This window comes from Brachionichthys hirsutus, chromosome 8 (assembly GCF_040956055.1).
Source record: "Brachionichthys hirsutus isolate HB-005 chromosome 8, CSIRO-AGI_Bhir_v1, whole genome shotgun sequence".
In the NCBI taxonomy this organism is placed as follows: Eukaryota; Metazoa; Chordata; class Actinopteri; order Lophiiformes; family Brachionichthyidae; genus Brachionichthys; species Brachionichthys hirsutus.
Window position 1 is genome coordinate 12,080,517 of NC_090904.1, and position 14,570 is coordinate 12,095,086.

General features: G+C 46.7%; 2 protein-coding genes across 2 annotated transcripts in view; one reads left to right on the forward strand and one right to left on the reverse strand.

The window, feature by feature from the left end:
- Positions 1 to 2,768, reverse strand: part of LOC137898138 (DEP domain-containing mTOR-interacting protein-like) — a 3,633-nt gene extending 865 nt beyond the window's left edge. Inside the window, exons 1-8 of the mRNA XM_068742135.1 lie at positions 2,686 to 2,768; positions 2,420 to 2,598; positions 2,139 to 2,262; positions 1,817 to 1,995; positions 1,448 to 1,645; positions 609 to 746; positions 419 to 489; positions 94 to 198 (exon numbers count right to left, since the gene is read on the reverse strand). Coding sequence (XP_068598236.1) covers positions 94 to 198; positions 419 to 489; positions 609 to 746; positions 1,448 to 1,645; positions 1,817 to 1,995; positions 2,139 to 2,262; positions 2,420 to 2,598; positions 2,686 to 2,768 — 1,077 coding nt within the window. The remainder of the gene's footprint in view (positions 1 to 93; positions 199 to 418; positions 490 to 608; positions 747 to 1,447; positions 1,646 to 1,816; positions 1,996 to 2,138; positions 2,263 to 2,419; positions 2,599 to 2,685) is intronic.
- A 1,762-nt stretch (positions 2,769 to 4,530) lies between these two features.
- Positions 4,531 to 5,978, forward strand: LOC137898260 (transcription factor MafB-like). The gene has a single exon (XM_068742280.1). It carries the CDS (start codon positions 4,531 to 4,533, stop codon positions 5,506 to 5,508), a length of 978 nt encoding a protein of 325 aa, XP_068598381.1. The 3' UTR covers positions 5,509 to 5,978.
- Positions 5,979 to 14,570: the final 8,592 nt, after the last annotated feature.

Below are 14,570 nucleotides of genomic sequence, written 5' to 3' on the forward strand. Positions count from 1 at the left end.
CTAAAGAAAGTGATAGGAGATGCATTTATTATCTGAATCTTAGTGTTCCATTTCTCTTTAAATGTCATGTATGTAACATGCTATATATCCCACCTTAACTCCTGCAGCTGCTGCAGGGCTTCCGCGGTCAACAGCCTGCACGTAACAAGGAGCCATGCCTCTGACGACGAAGCCCCATCCCAGGGCGTCTCCTATCATCTGTGATGGCCGGTGGGTGAGATTAATTATATATTCTGCAGAAGTATCTGCCAAGTTGAGTTTACATGCTAAGCCCACAAGGAAACACAGCTGGATGCATTAAATCTTTGGGTTACATTTTATTTTGTTGCTATATTACGACTTATTGCTTTTCGACTTTAGGACTCATCTTACACCAAATTCATAACTGCCAGGTGGATGTGTCATTACGATAACTCACCGTCAGCACTTTCTTGATGAACGGCGCACCGGGTGCCAGTAATTCTTCACAAGTAAAAGTTCTTCTGAGTACTGCAAAATTATTGAATCACAATTTTTACGTTTTGGACATTGCAGTATACCAGAAGTCCTCGATGCAATCCATTCAATACCAAATGCGTTGTCTTTGTGAATAACAGTTTTACACTTGCCCGATGTCGGATTGCATCTCACGGCTGAAGTTGCAGGCAGTGGGGCGAGGGGTGTAAATCCCTCTGACTGAAGCTGAAGAAAATTCAAGCTGCCTTGACGCCCGTTGTTGACCGGTTTCAGGTCTTTTCTTGGCCCCACTGTATTCAAATTAATATTATTCATTATCAATAATCACAGCAAAATCCATTAGCACCTCAGAAGGCTATACAGTCTCCTCTCGCTATATCCCGGTTCACTTTCCACGGATACCCTTTATCGCGGATTTTTTTGCCGAACATATATATTCATATGTTGCTTATTTTCCAATCTATCCAATATATCGCGGGATTCTGCGGTATGTACAAATGTTTATATTTTCATTATTTTATTGAGAAAATAAGCATTTTCTAGCCAAAGTAAAAAGATGGTAAAAAGAAAAGTGCAAACCTCCGCCAAGCAGCACATTCCTCAATAATCTCCTCAAACCACATCCGATCTGGATTAAATCTGGTGATAAGATAGAGGTCCTCACCCAACACGACTGTGTCAGCTTTCATAAACATTGGTCGATAAGCAACCGAAGCTCATTTGACTTCAATGTTAATGAAAGATTCATAATGATCCAGAATCCAGAATCTCTTCTGGATCACGACCAAAATTTGCCTGAAAACTTCATCAAGATCCGTCCGTAATTGTTTAAAGTTATCTTGCTCACAGACAGACAGACGGAGATAAAAATACACGTAAAATAATGAAATAAATATGGTGTCGCTACTTCGCGGGGGGTCGTGGTAGGGGGGGGTCATATTACACACGTGATAACAAGGGACGACTGTGGATTTTTTTTAATTGTTTTTACCAGATTGAAAAGCACTATTGCCCTCCTGAGGTTGGGTTTTGCGCAGAACAAACGGACTGTCGGGGCGGCTGTCCTCGTGTGTCGTCACCGTCAGGCCTCCGTTTTCCTTTAGCAACTCAGAGAGACGCCGGCGGTGCCGGAAATTGATGCAGAACTGATAGAGCAGCCCGCTGTCAAAGAAGTTGTGCTTGTTTGACACTAGAATGGTGGGAAAGAAGCAAAACACACACAAAAAAAACCCCCAGGGTGACACAGTTTAGGATTTAATGAAATTTCTCACAAGTGTATTTTCTTCACACTGCAAAAAGCTGCCCGTTAGCTGCCGCATAGCCACGTGCACACAAAAGGGCAAATGAGGACGGCCCTCACCGTGCTGAATGAGGCCGTGCTCCTGCAATGCGCGACAGAGCTCCAGTCCTCGACTCCGACTCTCTGCTTCTCCGTTCTGGAGGAGCCAGTCAATCAGCTTGCAGCCAGGAAAGGAGCGTTGATATGCGACGCCGTGCTCCTCCCTCAGCTGCAGAATAGAGTTCTTGTCTCCTACGAGACTGAAGACACGGGCGTGGAATAAAAAAAATAAAGCAGATCATAACATTACCGTGTGGAATGACTGATTCAGATGGATGCGTGTGATCATGCCCACGACTGACGTGGCGCCTCAAGGTCAGATGTTCCCACTCAACTGACTTACTGTTCAAACAGTCGTTGACCTCGCATGAAGATTTTCACTTCTGCGTTGAAGGGAAACGTGCCGTCATCCTTGCGGAAACGATACAGCGATTTGCCATCTTTGAAAACCGACCTCTTGTCACAGACTGACAGAAGGACGCACACACACGCACACACACGCACACACACACACACACACACACGCAGTTTGAGAAGGGCGAGTCTCTAAATAAAGCTGCAATGACAACATTTCCCACGGGAGGCGTTCGGGCTGCTTGGACTCGGGCCCTCTCGCCTGCTCACCGTGGTGAATGATGTCGTTATCCATGAGGTGCTGCAGGAGGCGGACGGCCGTCGCTCGATCCGGAGACTCCTTGTGGCTCACGAGCCAGGAAATCAGTTCCTGCCCCACAAAGCAGTTGGGATACGTGCGCAGGTGGTAGCGCCGGTCCTTGATCAGTTTTCCATCGTGGAGCCTCAACCTTGAAATTAAGTTCACACAAACCAGCAGAATTTAAAACTTAAAACCAACAGAGCTTGGATCTATATGCCCCCCCCCCCATTCATACCTGAGTTGTTCTCCAGCGATCATGACTTCTCTTTTATGTTGTCTGGCCATTGCTTTCCTCCTAATGCTACTTGTTCGCTCCATGTTTGTTATCCCCTGACTGGAGAACGAGTGTCTTAAGTCTTATTTATGGCCTTTTTTGTGTTGACACAACAGCCAGTGAAACACTCGGAGCATCACTGCCGTGTGGGAAAGATGTTGTGTACACAGAAAGACAGAGGGGACCCAGACGCAATCCCCATCTGTCCACACGCCACAAACATCCCGATTCAAGTTTAGGCTGATTTTGTATCACTATGTTCCACCACTGAGTCATTGGATCCATACCTGAGGTTCAAATCTATATTTTTGTGACACACAGTACGGTAATGGATGTTACCAACAGATGCGTTGCTTCTAGTGAGACTGTCTTTGTGCCTGATTGCATTTTATTTCTTTTTTTTTTATCTGACACTATGCAAACACGAAGGAGGTGACCCTCCTCGTTTGAGGTGTCTGTGCATGTTATAGCCTCTTAGAAGACATGTCTTTACAGATCAGTTTATTAGCTTTGACTGAACATTCTCATTTAAAAGACAGCCAACAAACACCATTCCAGTAAAAAAAAAACATGAACATGATGCTTCTTGCCTTCAGTTTTTGTGGGTTCTATGTTTTCTGCTTCTAGTTGTGTAATCGATGATAAATCAGATAAAAGCCGGCGTCCATCAAACTTGTTGGTGGAATATTCACAGTCCTATTTGTTTTATATCGCTGAAATCTCAAAGGACAAACAAAGGAAAATGTGTCTCTGAATAAACTTTATGCACACGATGTTGTAAATCCCTGGTTTTGTCACTGATCCATCCTTCGTCCGACACGCCGTCTTCTCTTTTCCTTTATTCCCAGCGACTGAAACAATGCCTCCACATTCCTGGACGGCCGTTTTTATTGCCTTTGGCATCATGTTTAACCCTTTCATATCCTGTGCAGTTTGTCCCCAGTGGACAGGAACATGCCAGAGCTAGAGGGAGAGCCTGATCAAGCAACATAATGTTTTGATAATTTACGCATAGAAGATCAGTTTTATGCGTAACAGTTAATGTTTCTGAGTTTTGTTAAAACCTGGGCTATTTGCTCTTAATGTGCAGTGTCGGTTAATGGCCAGAAGAGGTCAGTATTCTCTAGTGCACAGATAGACTGAGGTGCAAGAGCGTGAAAACTGGTGAAATCAGACAGTCGTTTGAAAACCCACCACAAATCCTGACATTAAAGTGAACTCAGATTAAGATCAAATAAAATGTAAATAAATTAGTAATGTAGATTTGAAAATTAAAGATTAGCCTATATTCCATACGTCCATTGAATTTGTATTAAACTGGGAAGCATTTGGTCTTAAATGTAAAGTTATTATTATTATTTAGTATTTATTTTAAATCGGACATGTAGAAATAAACGTGCTGCTGCGCATTTAAAGCCTTTTTGCTCACATGATCGTCACGACCAGCTCCGGAGGGCAAAGCGCAGCTTTTACGCAAATCGCTCCTCCTCGGCGTCTCCCATTGGCGCGGCTCGTGGAGGTGTAGTCTCGTGACATCATCCCAATGCAGCTTTATGAAGAAAGTGCGCGTCTCCCGAGCCAGCCAGAGGTTCGTGGACTCCTCCGGCATCAGTGCGCTCGTCGCGTTGGACCCGAGCAGGCTGCGCCGCGCACATTCCGATCAGGTGGGAGGCGAGTGCGAGTTTCTCCCCTCTCTCGTTTGAAGTTTGGACTTTTGGGAAACCATTTTTTCCTTTCCATTGACTGCATGAAATATCTGTGGATATCCGGAGCGCTCTGAACAGAACCGGTTCGTTTATGCCGACTATGACCGCTGAGGCGCATTCACTTTTGGGACTGCAGAAAACAACCATGGATTTCGTCAGCGACTTCGACTTGATGAAGTTCGGCGTGAAAAAGGAGGCGCTGCAGGGGGTGGACCGCTCCTTCCTGGGGGGGCCGTGCAGCCAGCTGCAGAGACCCGACTCTGTTTCTTCCACCCCTGGCAGCACGCCTTGCACCTCGGTGCCCTCGTCGCCCAACCTCAACCCAAACCCCGGCGGCGACCACTTCTGGATACCCAACAACGGGGGTTACCCCCAGCAGATGTACCCCCAGGCTTTCGGTCTGACGCCCGAGGACGCGATGGAGGCCCTGATCGGCGCCACGGCGCAGCAGGGCCACCCGTCCGCGCCCCACAGCCACCACCCTCCCCCGTTCCAAGCCGACTACGACGGCTACGGCCACCTGAACGAGCCGGCGCAGCATTACCCGGGACTCTCGGGTCACCCCGACATGCAGGGCATCCCCAGCAGCCATTGCCAAGACCCTTACCTCAAAGATGACATCGGCTGCGGGTCCCCTCAGTCGCCGGGGGCGCAGCAGGTCCTCGGCGCGCACCACCATCTCCAAAACGAGCACACGAGCCGCCACGAGCGGCGATCCAACATCGAGACCCCGTTCTCGGACGAGCAGCTGGTGTCCATGTCCGTCCGGGAGCTCAACCGTCTCCTCAGGGGCCTCAGCAAAGACGACATGATGCGCCTGAAGCAGAAGCGCCGGACCCTGAAGAACAGGGGTTACGCGCAGTCCTGCCGCTACAAGCGCGTCCAGCAGAAGCACATTTTGGAGCACGAAAAGACCAGCCTGGTGTCGCAGGTCGAGCAGCTGAAACACGAACTCAACAGACTGGTTCGGGAGCGGGACGCGTACAAACTGAAATGCGAGAAACTTTCCGGCGCAAACTGTTACCACGAAACCGGCTCCACCAGCGACAATCCTTCCTCGCCAGAGTATTTAATGTGAGCCATTCCAGACTCACGGATCCCGTTGTAGTTTAATTCACGTCGGACATTAGGATTTCTCTCATATAATCATATCTGCAACAATTAATGAGGGGGGAATTCGCATTGAGGCATGCGGGACATGCGTGAGATGTTTTATTTTATACAAGCATATCTGTATTGTGTTGGAAAGGAAAATACTTGAAATCAGAGAATATTCTCTTTTTTTTTATTGTTATTATTATCAATAGACCATTTTAATCCTTTCTGCCTCGGTTACTGGCCAGTTTGGTGATTTTTTTATTTGCTTTAAGTTTTATAGATCAAATGATATTTTCTGTACATGCTTCATTAGAAAAAATAAATAAACTGAGAAGACTGATGCTAGAAATGACATGTTCAATTATTTTTATGAATCAGATTCTGCTGGACAGACGTCTTCCTTATTTGCTCTTCTTTTTAAGATAATATATCGTCACGCAAATTGTTTTTCGTCTGCTATGTTTTTGCATTTACGATGGATCAATAAACCTATTGTGAGTTTTTAAATCGCGTCACATGTGCTGATGGATTTTTCTTTTTAGACAAACGTCACTATTTTCCAAGAGTCCGATTCTTCATGCAGGTTCCAAGTTTTTATTCTGCTGCGTTTCACTCTTTAGAATCTTAGAATATTCAATGAACATATTTAACCTGAATCGTAAAAGAAAATTCACAATTTACATCAAATCTCTGATTGACATGAAAGAATAGGATTGGATGAATTTCTGTAAAGATGAAAAGAGAGGCTTTTCATCCCTCACGGGTTGGAGCCAAACACCAGCAGCAGCATTTCGGTTCTTTAACAAAGAGAACGTCCACCTAGAGCTGGAATCGGTCCGTAACCTTTATCATAAGGAACATCTGTTTGAGTCAGCATTTCCTGTCCTACAGGGTGTATTCTTCTCAAAATGTCGATCACCTGTTTCCATCCTCATTGCTTATCTCTGATTAAAATGTCTCACAGTTGTCTATAACATTTGGATTTAACGGTTTCCCTCTGGGATCTTGCAACGTGAAAGTAAGTGGGGGAGGTGGGTGTAAAAAAAAAAACCTGGATCCAGTCTAATATTTGATGGGTTTTCTCTGCCACACGAGGGTTCCCCGACAGGAAACCGTGTCCAAATTGTTTGTGTATCCTGCTCACAAACAAACAAACAGATCTTTTTAAATTCCTCGGGGAGGGGGGGGGGGGATAAAAATATAAAAGCTAACCATCAATTTATTTGTGCAGTGCCAATGCTAAGGTTAAAAGTACAGGTCTTCCGTATAAAAGTCGAGCTGCGATCTTAAATTGTTTTAGAATGCATATGTATGCGACGCCTTATTGTCGCGTCGCAAGGCGTGCAGTAAATGTCACGCCGCGCTGCGTTTGTTGGTTCGGTGGTGAATGAAAGGACGAGTGGCTTTCTCCTCTTCGCTGACCTCTGCCCCTCGTGGAGCGCTGCTTCCTGTGGGGACCCCGGCGTGTGAAAGCACATGAGGCTGACTGGCAGGGGCTGTGGGGCACAGATAAAATGGAGTGGAAATCAGGCTTCCCCTCTGCTCTCTTCCTCAGACAGACGGATCACCTCTGCATTCATTCGCAGAGGAAGCGAGAAACAACAACCAGCGCACACCACTCCTCCATAGAATCTGTTGATTCGTTTTCCTGTCCGTTTACTTTTCTTTTTTAAACTAAAGTCCAGCTCTCGGATCATTCTCAGTTCAGGATCGCAGTAATATTTGGATGACCGTAATTGTTCCAAGGCCATTGTGATAATGTGAGATAAGTGGTCCCGCTGTAAATTGGGTTTGTAACCCCTCTGCTCAAAATCGTAAACACTTTTTCACTCGATCTCGGGAGACTTTCTCACCGCTCACCCTCCAGTGAGAGTTCATCCGGGCAGGTGGCTCCGTTAACGGTGCCTCCCTTCAGCCTGAAATCCAGGTTCTCTTTTCATGTGTGACCCCCCCCCCCCCCCCCCCCCCCCGTGACAGTTTTGACCTCACCCCGCTGTTGAGGCAAAGCAGCAGTGAAATCACACCACAGGTGCAAAAGCAGTTTCCTTCTGAAAACAGGCCTGATCTTTAAACGATCACCCCGCCGCTGCACTCGAGGTTAGCCGACAGAAAATAACCAGGCGGCTACGGCAAAGAACGCAAGATGCAGAACACATTTAACAGAGATTATTACATCTGCATCCTAAGATTCTTGTTTTTCCATTTTGAATTTAGGTTTCTGTCCTTTTCTACTTAAGTGTAATCACAAATAACCTCTTAGATTAGCTGCATTTTATTTTTTTGTTAACGTATTTAAATATAAACATGTTCTGATGTCATGTGTAAATGACATAATAATGTGAAATAGTAAATACTGAATATCTAATAATGGAGTGTCGTGTTTTTTCCATGCATTTTTGTCGATATCCAAGCAGCAGCGTTAAAAACCCGACTGGAAGCGCGAGGCGAGGAGAGCAGTTTGTGGTTCTGTGTGACAGTGTGCAGGGTACCATTGTAGAAACGATTAGCCAGCTCTTTTCCCTAGCATGTGATAGGCTGGTGCCCCCCTCCCCCCTCCAGCCCACAGCGCCTGAGGCTGGCTACTGAGTCAGCAGGAGGGAAAGGTGTCTGCACGGCTGTGGCATCAGAAAGCTAAATAGCTGGAGAAGGATAAAGAGCAGCGAAAACGCTTCAGAATAGACACGCTTGCATTTTTTAGAAACAAGAGGAGAGAGAGCGATTGCACGGGGGAAAGAAAAGACAGAACGAGATGATGAAGTGGCTTAAAAAGGGAAGCATCATCCTCATCATCATCATCACCTAAATTTATTTCAAAATCCCTTCTGCTGAGACTTTTTTTTTTAATTACACGTGACTAATAGGAACATTTGGCTCTGGTTATGAATCAATAATGCCGTAGACCCTTGAAATGTGCCGTGGAGGGTCTGCGCCGAGCCGGGCGCCGGCGGTCGGCCCTGGGCCTGGCGGCATGTCAGACAGTGGACACAGACAGAGGAATGCTGCAGATACGCACCATTGTGTGGGGAAAGGCAGAGGAATGCAGGCGGCCGGGGGGGTACATACACAGCCAGAGGCTTCGAGGGCCACCGGGCCCCACGGCCGGGCCCCGCCGGCCACTTAAACCTGTGATATTACATCATGTCTCTTCTGCACAGCGTTGATCTGGTCCAGCTCCGCTGTTTAAACATGACCCGTCCTGTTGAGGAGCTCCTGACGGGCCGACACGCACAAAAACAACAACTCCAAGCAGATAAGTTGATCAGCTCTGTAAGGATTCTTTTGTTTCAAACAAGCCCCCATCGATCAATGCAGTGGATTGCAATGATTGCCGTTAATCTTCTGTGTCAACAGACCAGACACATGACCCCCCCCCCAATAGGCGAGCTGTTTCCAGCCTCGGCCGGTTCTTTCGTTTGTGGTTTTGCAACAGCAAGCGGCTCACAATCATCTAAGAAGAGCGGCTCCACGTGAATCACAGCCCAGAGGTTGGCGACGGAGGACAGGATGGACGAGGGGCTTCCTCTTTCACTTCCTATATGAGGGTCCAGTCAAGTGACTCTTTGTGAGAGTGTCGGGTTCTGTGTCGCAGGAAAACGCAGCTTCGACGGCTGCGGTTTCCGGTCAGGATGTCCAGTCGTTTCTGTGCGCAGTTGTGACACAAGTGAATCACGCATCGATCACACGCGCACATGCTCATTTCCATGGATGTTGCACACACGCTAGCTCACGCAGACACGCATGTCTGAGCAAACCTTTAATCACATAATCTGATTTTATTTATTTGAAGCATCTCTGTTTTTTTTTATATTGCCTGGCTGGATTGCGAAGACCCCCCTCCGCTTCCCCGTTGTCACACACTCACCGGTTCCACAGTAATTATGATTTTACTACTGGTAATGACTGAAGTTATCACATGATGGGCTCTAACAGAGTGGATTAATGTGTAGCCTCAGAACCACAATAAAGCCTGCGCTGCTATCTTATTGGCTGCGATAAGGAACCTGGCTTCCTGGGGACGTCGTGTTCAGCATGTTTGGACTCCTGGGGATCTGATAGGAAGTGCCTCTGATAAAGTCCTTGTCACGTTTAAGTCGACACCGCTGAGTGAAATATGACAGAGTCCAGTTAAATTACAGACCCTGGACTTCGGTCGCAGAGCGAAGGCTGAACTACTGTATGTAATGATTATACAGGTTCCTCCCAGTGTGACAGGAATACTCTAAAGCGGGCTTAACGGAGGAGCAGCCGATACCAATCTGACTGTTCATTTAATATGCATTAGAACAACTGCATCCTCAACACTTTAAGTTTTGTCCTCCTACGTTTTTAAACGTGTTCTCCACGGTGACGGCGCCGATTTGCCACATAAATAGGAGGCCAGAGAGAGCGGAGGAAGGATCATTAGAGGAGAGAGGGAGAAAAGAGAGACCTTTTCCCCCTTTCATTCCCTGCTAGGATTTCCTGCTCTGTTTTATGGGGGTCATGCAGCTGGCAGGCGCCCTCCTGTTTCTGTCCGTAATGATGACAGGCTTCCATTAATGCACAGTAGAAACACGAGCCACAGAGGTTAACTCAGGCTCTTCCCCTCCTGACAGCCTCTTCTCCTTCTCCAACCCCCCGCCCCCTTCCAACAAACAGCCTACCTATGTATAGGACTGATTGAGGCATGTGCAAACCGATGTTTGGGGAAGCAAGTTCATCCTCCGGGGGTCGATTGAGTCTCCGGTGTGTATAAGAAACTCCAACATCGTGTGGACCGGTGGCTCCACAGAGGGAATTTTCAGAAAGAATACTCTGAACCGCATTGGTCCGTGGGACGCATCCCATTCAGAGCCATCCTTAATACGTTTCTGTGGGTGTCGCTGACATGAGAAAATGGCAGCGGTGTCATGTGCGCTGGTAAAGGCTAACAGGCCTCTCTGGAATTGGGTGCGCCCGCTCTCGCACTAATGTGTCACGTCGAGATGTGACTTGCGCCGTAATTCTTCCGCCATTCCGCTCAGAAGCAGTAACTCAAAGCGCCGTTAACCCTCCTTTCCTCTACAAACCTTTTATTCCTCGGCCACCTTTGTCATCACGCGCGATTTTGAACCTCCGCTGCAACGACTGAGGAGCGAGCAGCCATGTGCAGGGGTCGGACTATTTATACGGGATCTATTTACGGGGATGCAGGCTTTTATACTGAAGTGACCCCCCCCGTGTACTTGTTTGCTCCTTTACTTGTCAAGATACAGGAAGTACTTCGTTCTGCGTTTTTTATGGCCGAAATAAAAGAAATCTTAACTTCTCAAATGAATTGATGAAGAGTCATAGTCTGGATTACATTTCAGAACATTGTAAACCTAAGGGACAACAGATCGCGTTTCAAGGTCAATTTTTTTTTTTTACTGCATCTAATTGTTGTTGAACTGGACTAAAGCGAATCATAGCGAAGGCTGACCCCGAGGCGAGATCGTTCACCCGAAAAGTCATCTTTGGAACAAGTTCAATCATCTAACTTTACACCGGATTACATTTTAAGTACGTGCCGCTTGCTCCTGACTGGATTAACAAGACTTTACAGCCTTTTTACGAGGTGACAATAGCTGGACGTTAACCTGCAAATGATTTTGAAAGCAGCAATCCGGTCACAAGAGAAAGTGAGTTGCGTAAAAGGAGCATGCTGCCCACACGTGGCCGGGCGACGGCCTGCAGCGCTGAAATGTCCAGGCTGAACAGCAACACAACTGACATTCGCCTACAGAAGCGTTCCGCTGCGGTGTGAACGCCTCGTCCGCCCGTCTCCCGTGCATTCACACAAAACGAGAGCTCAAATGAGGAAAAAGTAAATCCTCATAGGAAAACCCCCCCCCCAAAAACCTCAACACGTGTCCCTGCGTCTGTTTTTCCTGCCCTGGTGAAAAACATTTGGAGCGAACGTGTCAGCTTCAAGTCTCTTTTGTACAGGCGAGGTCAAGAGGTCACTACAAGTCCGTGAGTGACAGCAGTAATGGCGAGGCTATATTTAAATCCCGAGCAGAGGAACAGCCTTGACTCGTGTGCGGACCCCACGCGTCCTCTTTCCGCATAGAAAAAAAGCTCATATTTGAAAAGTCGCCAAAAATAAAAAACCAGTAGCGATAGCCTGATTTCATGGCTATTTTAAGACGCACATTTTGCAACCTTTGCTAATGCGAAAGTTCAGCTCTAAATGGATGATTAAATGCAATAGAAATAACTATTTTTGACAATGTTCTCATGTTTGCTGATAATTTGTAAAGTAGGTCTTGGAAAGGCTGACCTATCACTGCCTGGCTGGAATGGATTTTATTGATTATGTGATAAGGGGGGGGGGGGGGCTCTCTTTAAAGATTCTTTCACGATGAGGGGTTCAGTTGCTTTGTTGTCCAGATAGATCGGGAGCCCGACTGTGTCGAGGCGTTTCTGAGAGGCTTTCCCACCAGAGGAGGACACTTTGAAATCGGAGCAGCTCCTCTGAAGCTTTATCAGCTGATCACCTGATAAACGCGTCGGAAGCCGCCGTCCCTCCAGAGCAGCCCCATTATTCATAGTTTGTGCGTGTGAAACAACTCATCGAGGGACTAATCCTTTAATCCTTATTTAGTGTTTCATTAGCAGAAGGAGAAACTGGTTATCTTGAGAGGTGCTTCCCAAACAGGTCTCAAGTGTGGCAGGTGGATCATCTGTTACCCCCCCCCCCCTTCACTCTTTGTGTTTTCTGCCCTGCTTGCCCTCAGGTTGCACATGCACGCCTATCTGTGCCGCTATCTCCTCGGTGTCAGCAGTCGGCTGAGGCATGAGAAATGGAGGCGAGCTCGGTCCTCAGTCCCGCTGATGGGGGCTTTGCACTCATCCGCAAACGGTTTCTGTGTGTTTGTGCGTCACATGCTTGAATTTCCATCTGTTTTCATCCCTTCTGGAAATGTGGCAGGACAAGTCTTCCCACAGGAGTGGCGAGAGCGTTACGATCCCCCCCCCCCCCCTCCTCCTCCTCCTCCTCCTCGCCTTACATGAAGTTGTGGGTCTTATCGCTGCATCTTTCAGGTCAGTTAGTTCGTCTGCTTTTTTCAAGGAATAAGCGATGTTATGGCACAGATTGAGAGCTTTCAAGCTTGAATGATTTTGTGTTTGGAATCAAATGATTATGTCAGATAGTGTTTAGCATAACTGAGTAAATTCTGGGATATATTTAGCCATATATTTGCTAAATAAGCAAATATCTTCCTTCAGTCTGCACTGAATGAGATCGCCGTACTTTTTGCCCTCAAGCTGCAGCAGGAGGTCGTTTCCTACTAACTACCAACTGAAACTACTAAAATGGACCCCCAGAAACAGGATTCCTCCGCAGTATTTCATGTTAGTTTACGGCTGGAATGCTCCTAGATTTCATTCATTTTTCACTCGGGATGATTGTTAAATGTTTCATGAAAGTACTGACGGCATCAAAGAGATGGTCCCTTTGCTCCAATGCGAGCCACCGTCACAAAGAGAGGCCTGACCTTGCCTTTGGCCTCTTGGCTGTCTGACAAAGCAATCCCTGTGCTGTAGTGCAGTACGGCTGTCCTCTAAATGAAAGTAGCTGAGAGGCGAAGGGCAAAGAGGCCTATGGAATATCAATGTGTGATGCTCTCAATTAAGATTAAAGCTTTGAACGGAATCCTATGGAGCCGCTTCTCTAAGAAATGCTTGACATTTTACCCTTGCTGACTCTGAGGGGAAAAAAAAGGTGGCCTACGCCACCGGTACCAGCACCCCCGCCGCCATTGCTGCTAACTAGCTGTCCCTCTTCAGTAAACCCTCCATATGCTGAATACAGCCTGGAAATATTGACTTAGGCTACAGTCACACTTTCAAGGAATAAGTGCAATGGATCATCCTTCTGCAGGTGGATAAGAATACAAAAATATGAGCAAGCATCGAGATCAGCAAAATGACAAACAACTGAGGTGTGTGTGTGTGTGTGTGGAGGCAAATAATTCCCTACATCTTAGAAGGGGAAATGGGCAAAGAGAGGGGAAGGGGGGCAAAGGAGAAAAGAAACTATACATCTGCTGCATGTCCTTTTCTGATGCAAGTGTAAAGAAGAGCCTGGATCATTTCCAACACACGCATCCTCCCTGAATGCCAAAGGACATGGCCGCTGCTCACATATGGCTGTTAAATGTGTAAAATACCAGCTTTATAGGTTTAAAGCATAATGGGCGAATTTATATGACACCAAACAAAAGCCATCTTAAGAATGTGCTTTTTATATCGCGCTTCCAGATTGATAGACACATTTAATATTCTATTTTGTCTCACTTCAACCACCAGAAACACTCGAATGCAAGCTGCTTTATTCCCCGTTATAAATACGATGTTTGGAATTTATTTAGGAGTTTGCTAAAAAAAATCAGCAGATGTCTTTTCTGGGCCACTGGCTTTGATTCGAACATAAAACACGAGTCGGTGTTTGCTTGGAATATGCGGCACATTTCCTGGTGATTTACGGAACATGATCTCCTCTGTTTACATCTGATATTGCAGATGAATGCAGATTAGGTTGACGTTTGCGGTGTGCATCTGCCGGTATCATCGTTGTGAGCGGCGCCAGCGTTCGGGTTTTTAGCACAGAGGACACACGCGGAACTGTGTCATGCAGCCCAGTAAGAAATGCATACCCGCTCGTTTCCCTGCACATACCGGTATATAAAACTCCAGGTTCAGATAAGGCATAAATAAAATCCAATATATTATTGCCGAAAATAACAGAACATGGACTGATTATGAACACGATGTAGAAAATCACTCCAAAATGGAGCCGATCTTGTAAACTCCACCCTTGATAAACACAATTCCACATCACGGTCCAACTCTGCAGTTAACTGAATCAATGCAATTCCACTTGTGCTGATCTTGCAGACTGAGGCCCTTCCCCCATCCTCCCTGCCTCCCTCTCTTTCCCACTCTCTCTCTCACTCACACACACACACACACTCCTCCTCAACACACAGTCATCTCCCTCCCTGCACAGGTCTACCCATCGTAGCACATTAGCAGTAG

What these genes read in the sequence shown, in the direction of transcription:
- LOC137898260 (XM_068742280.1), top strand. Translation starts at nt 4,531, where the DNA reads ATGACCGCTGAGGCGCATTCACTTTTGGGACTGCAGAAAACAACCATG.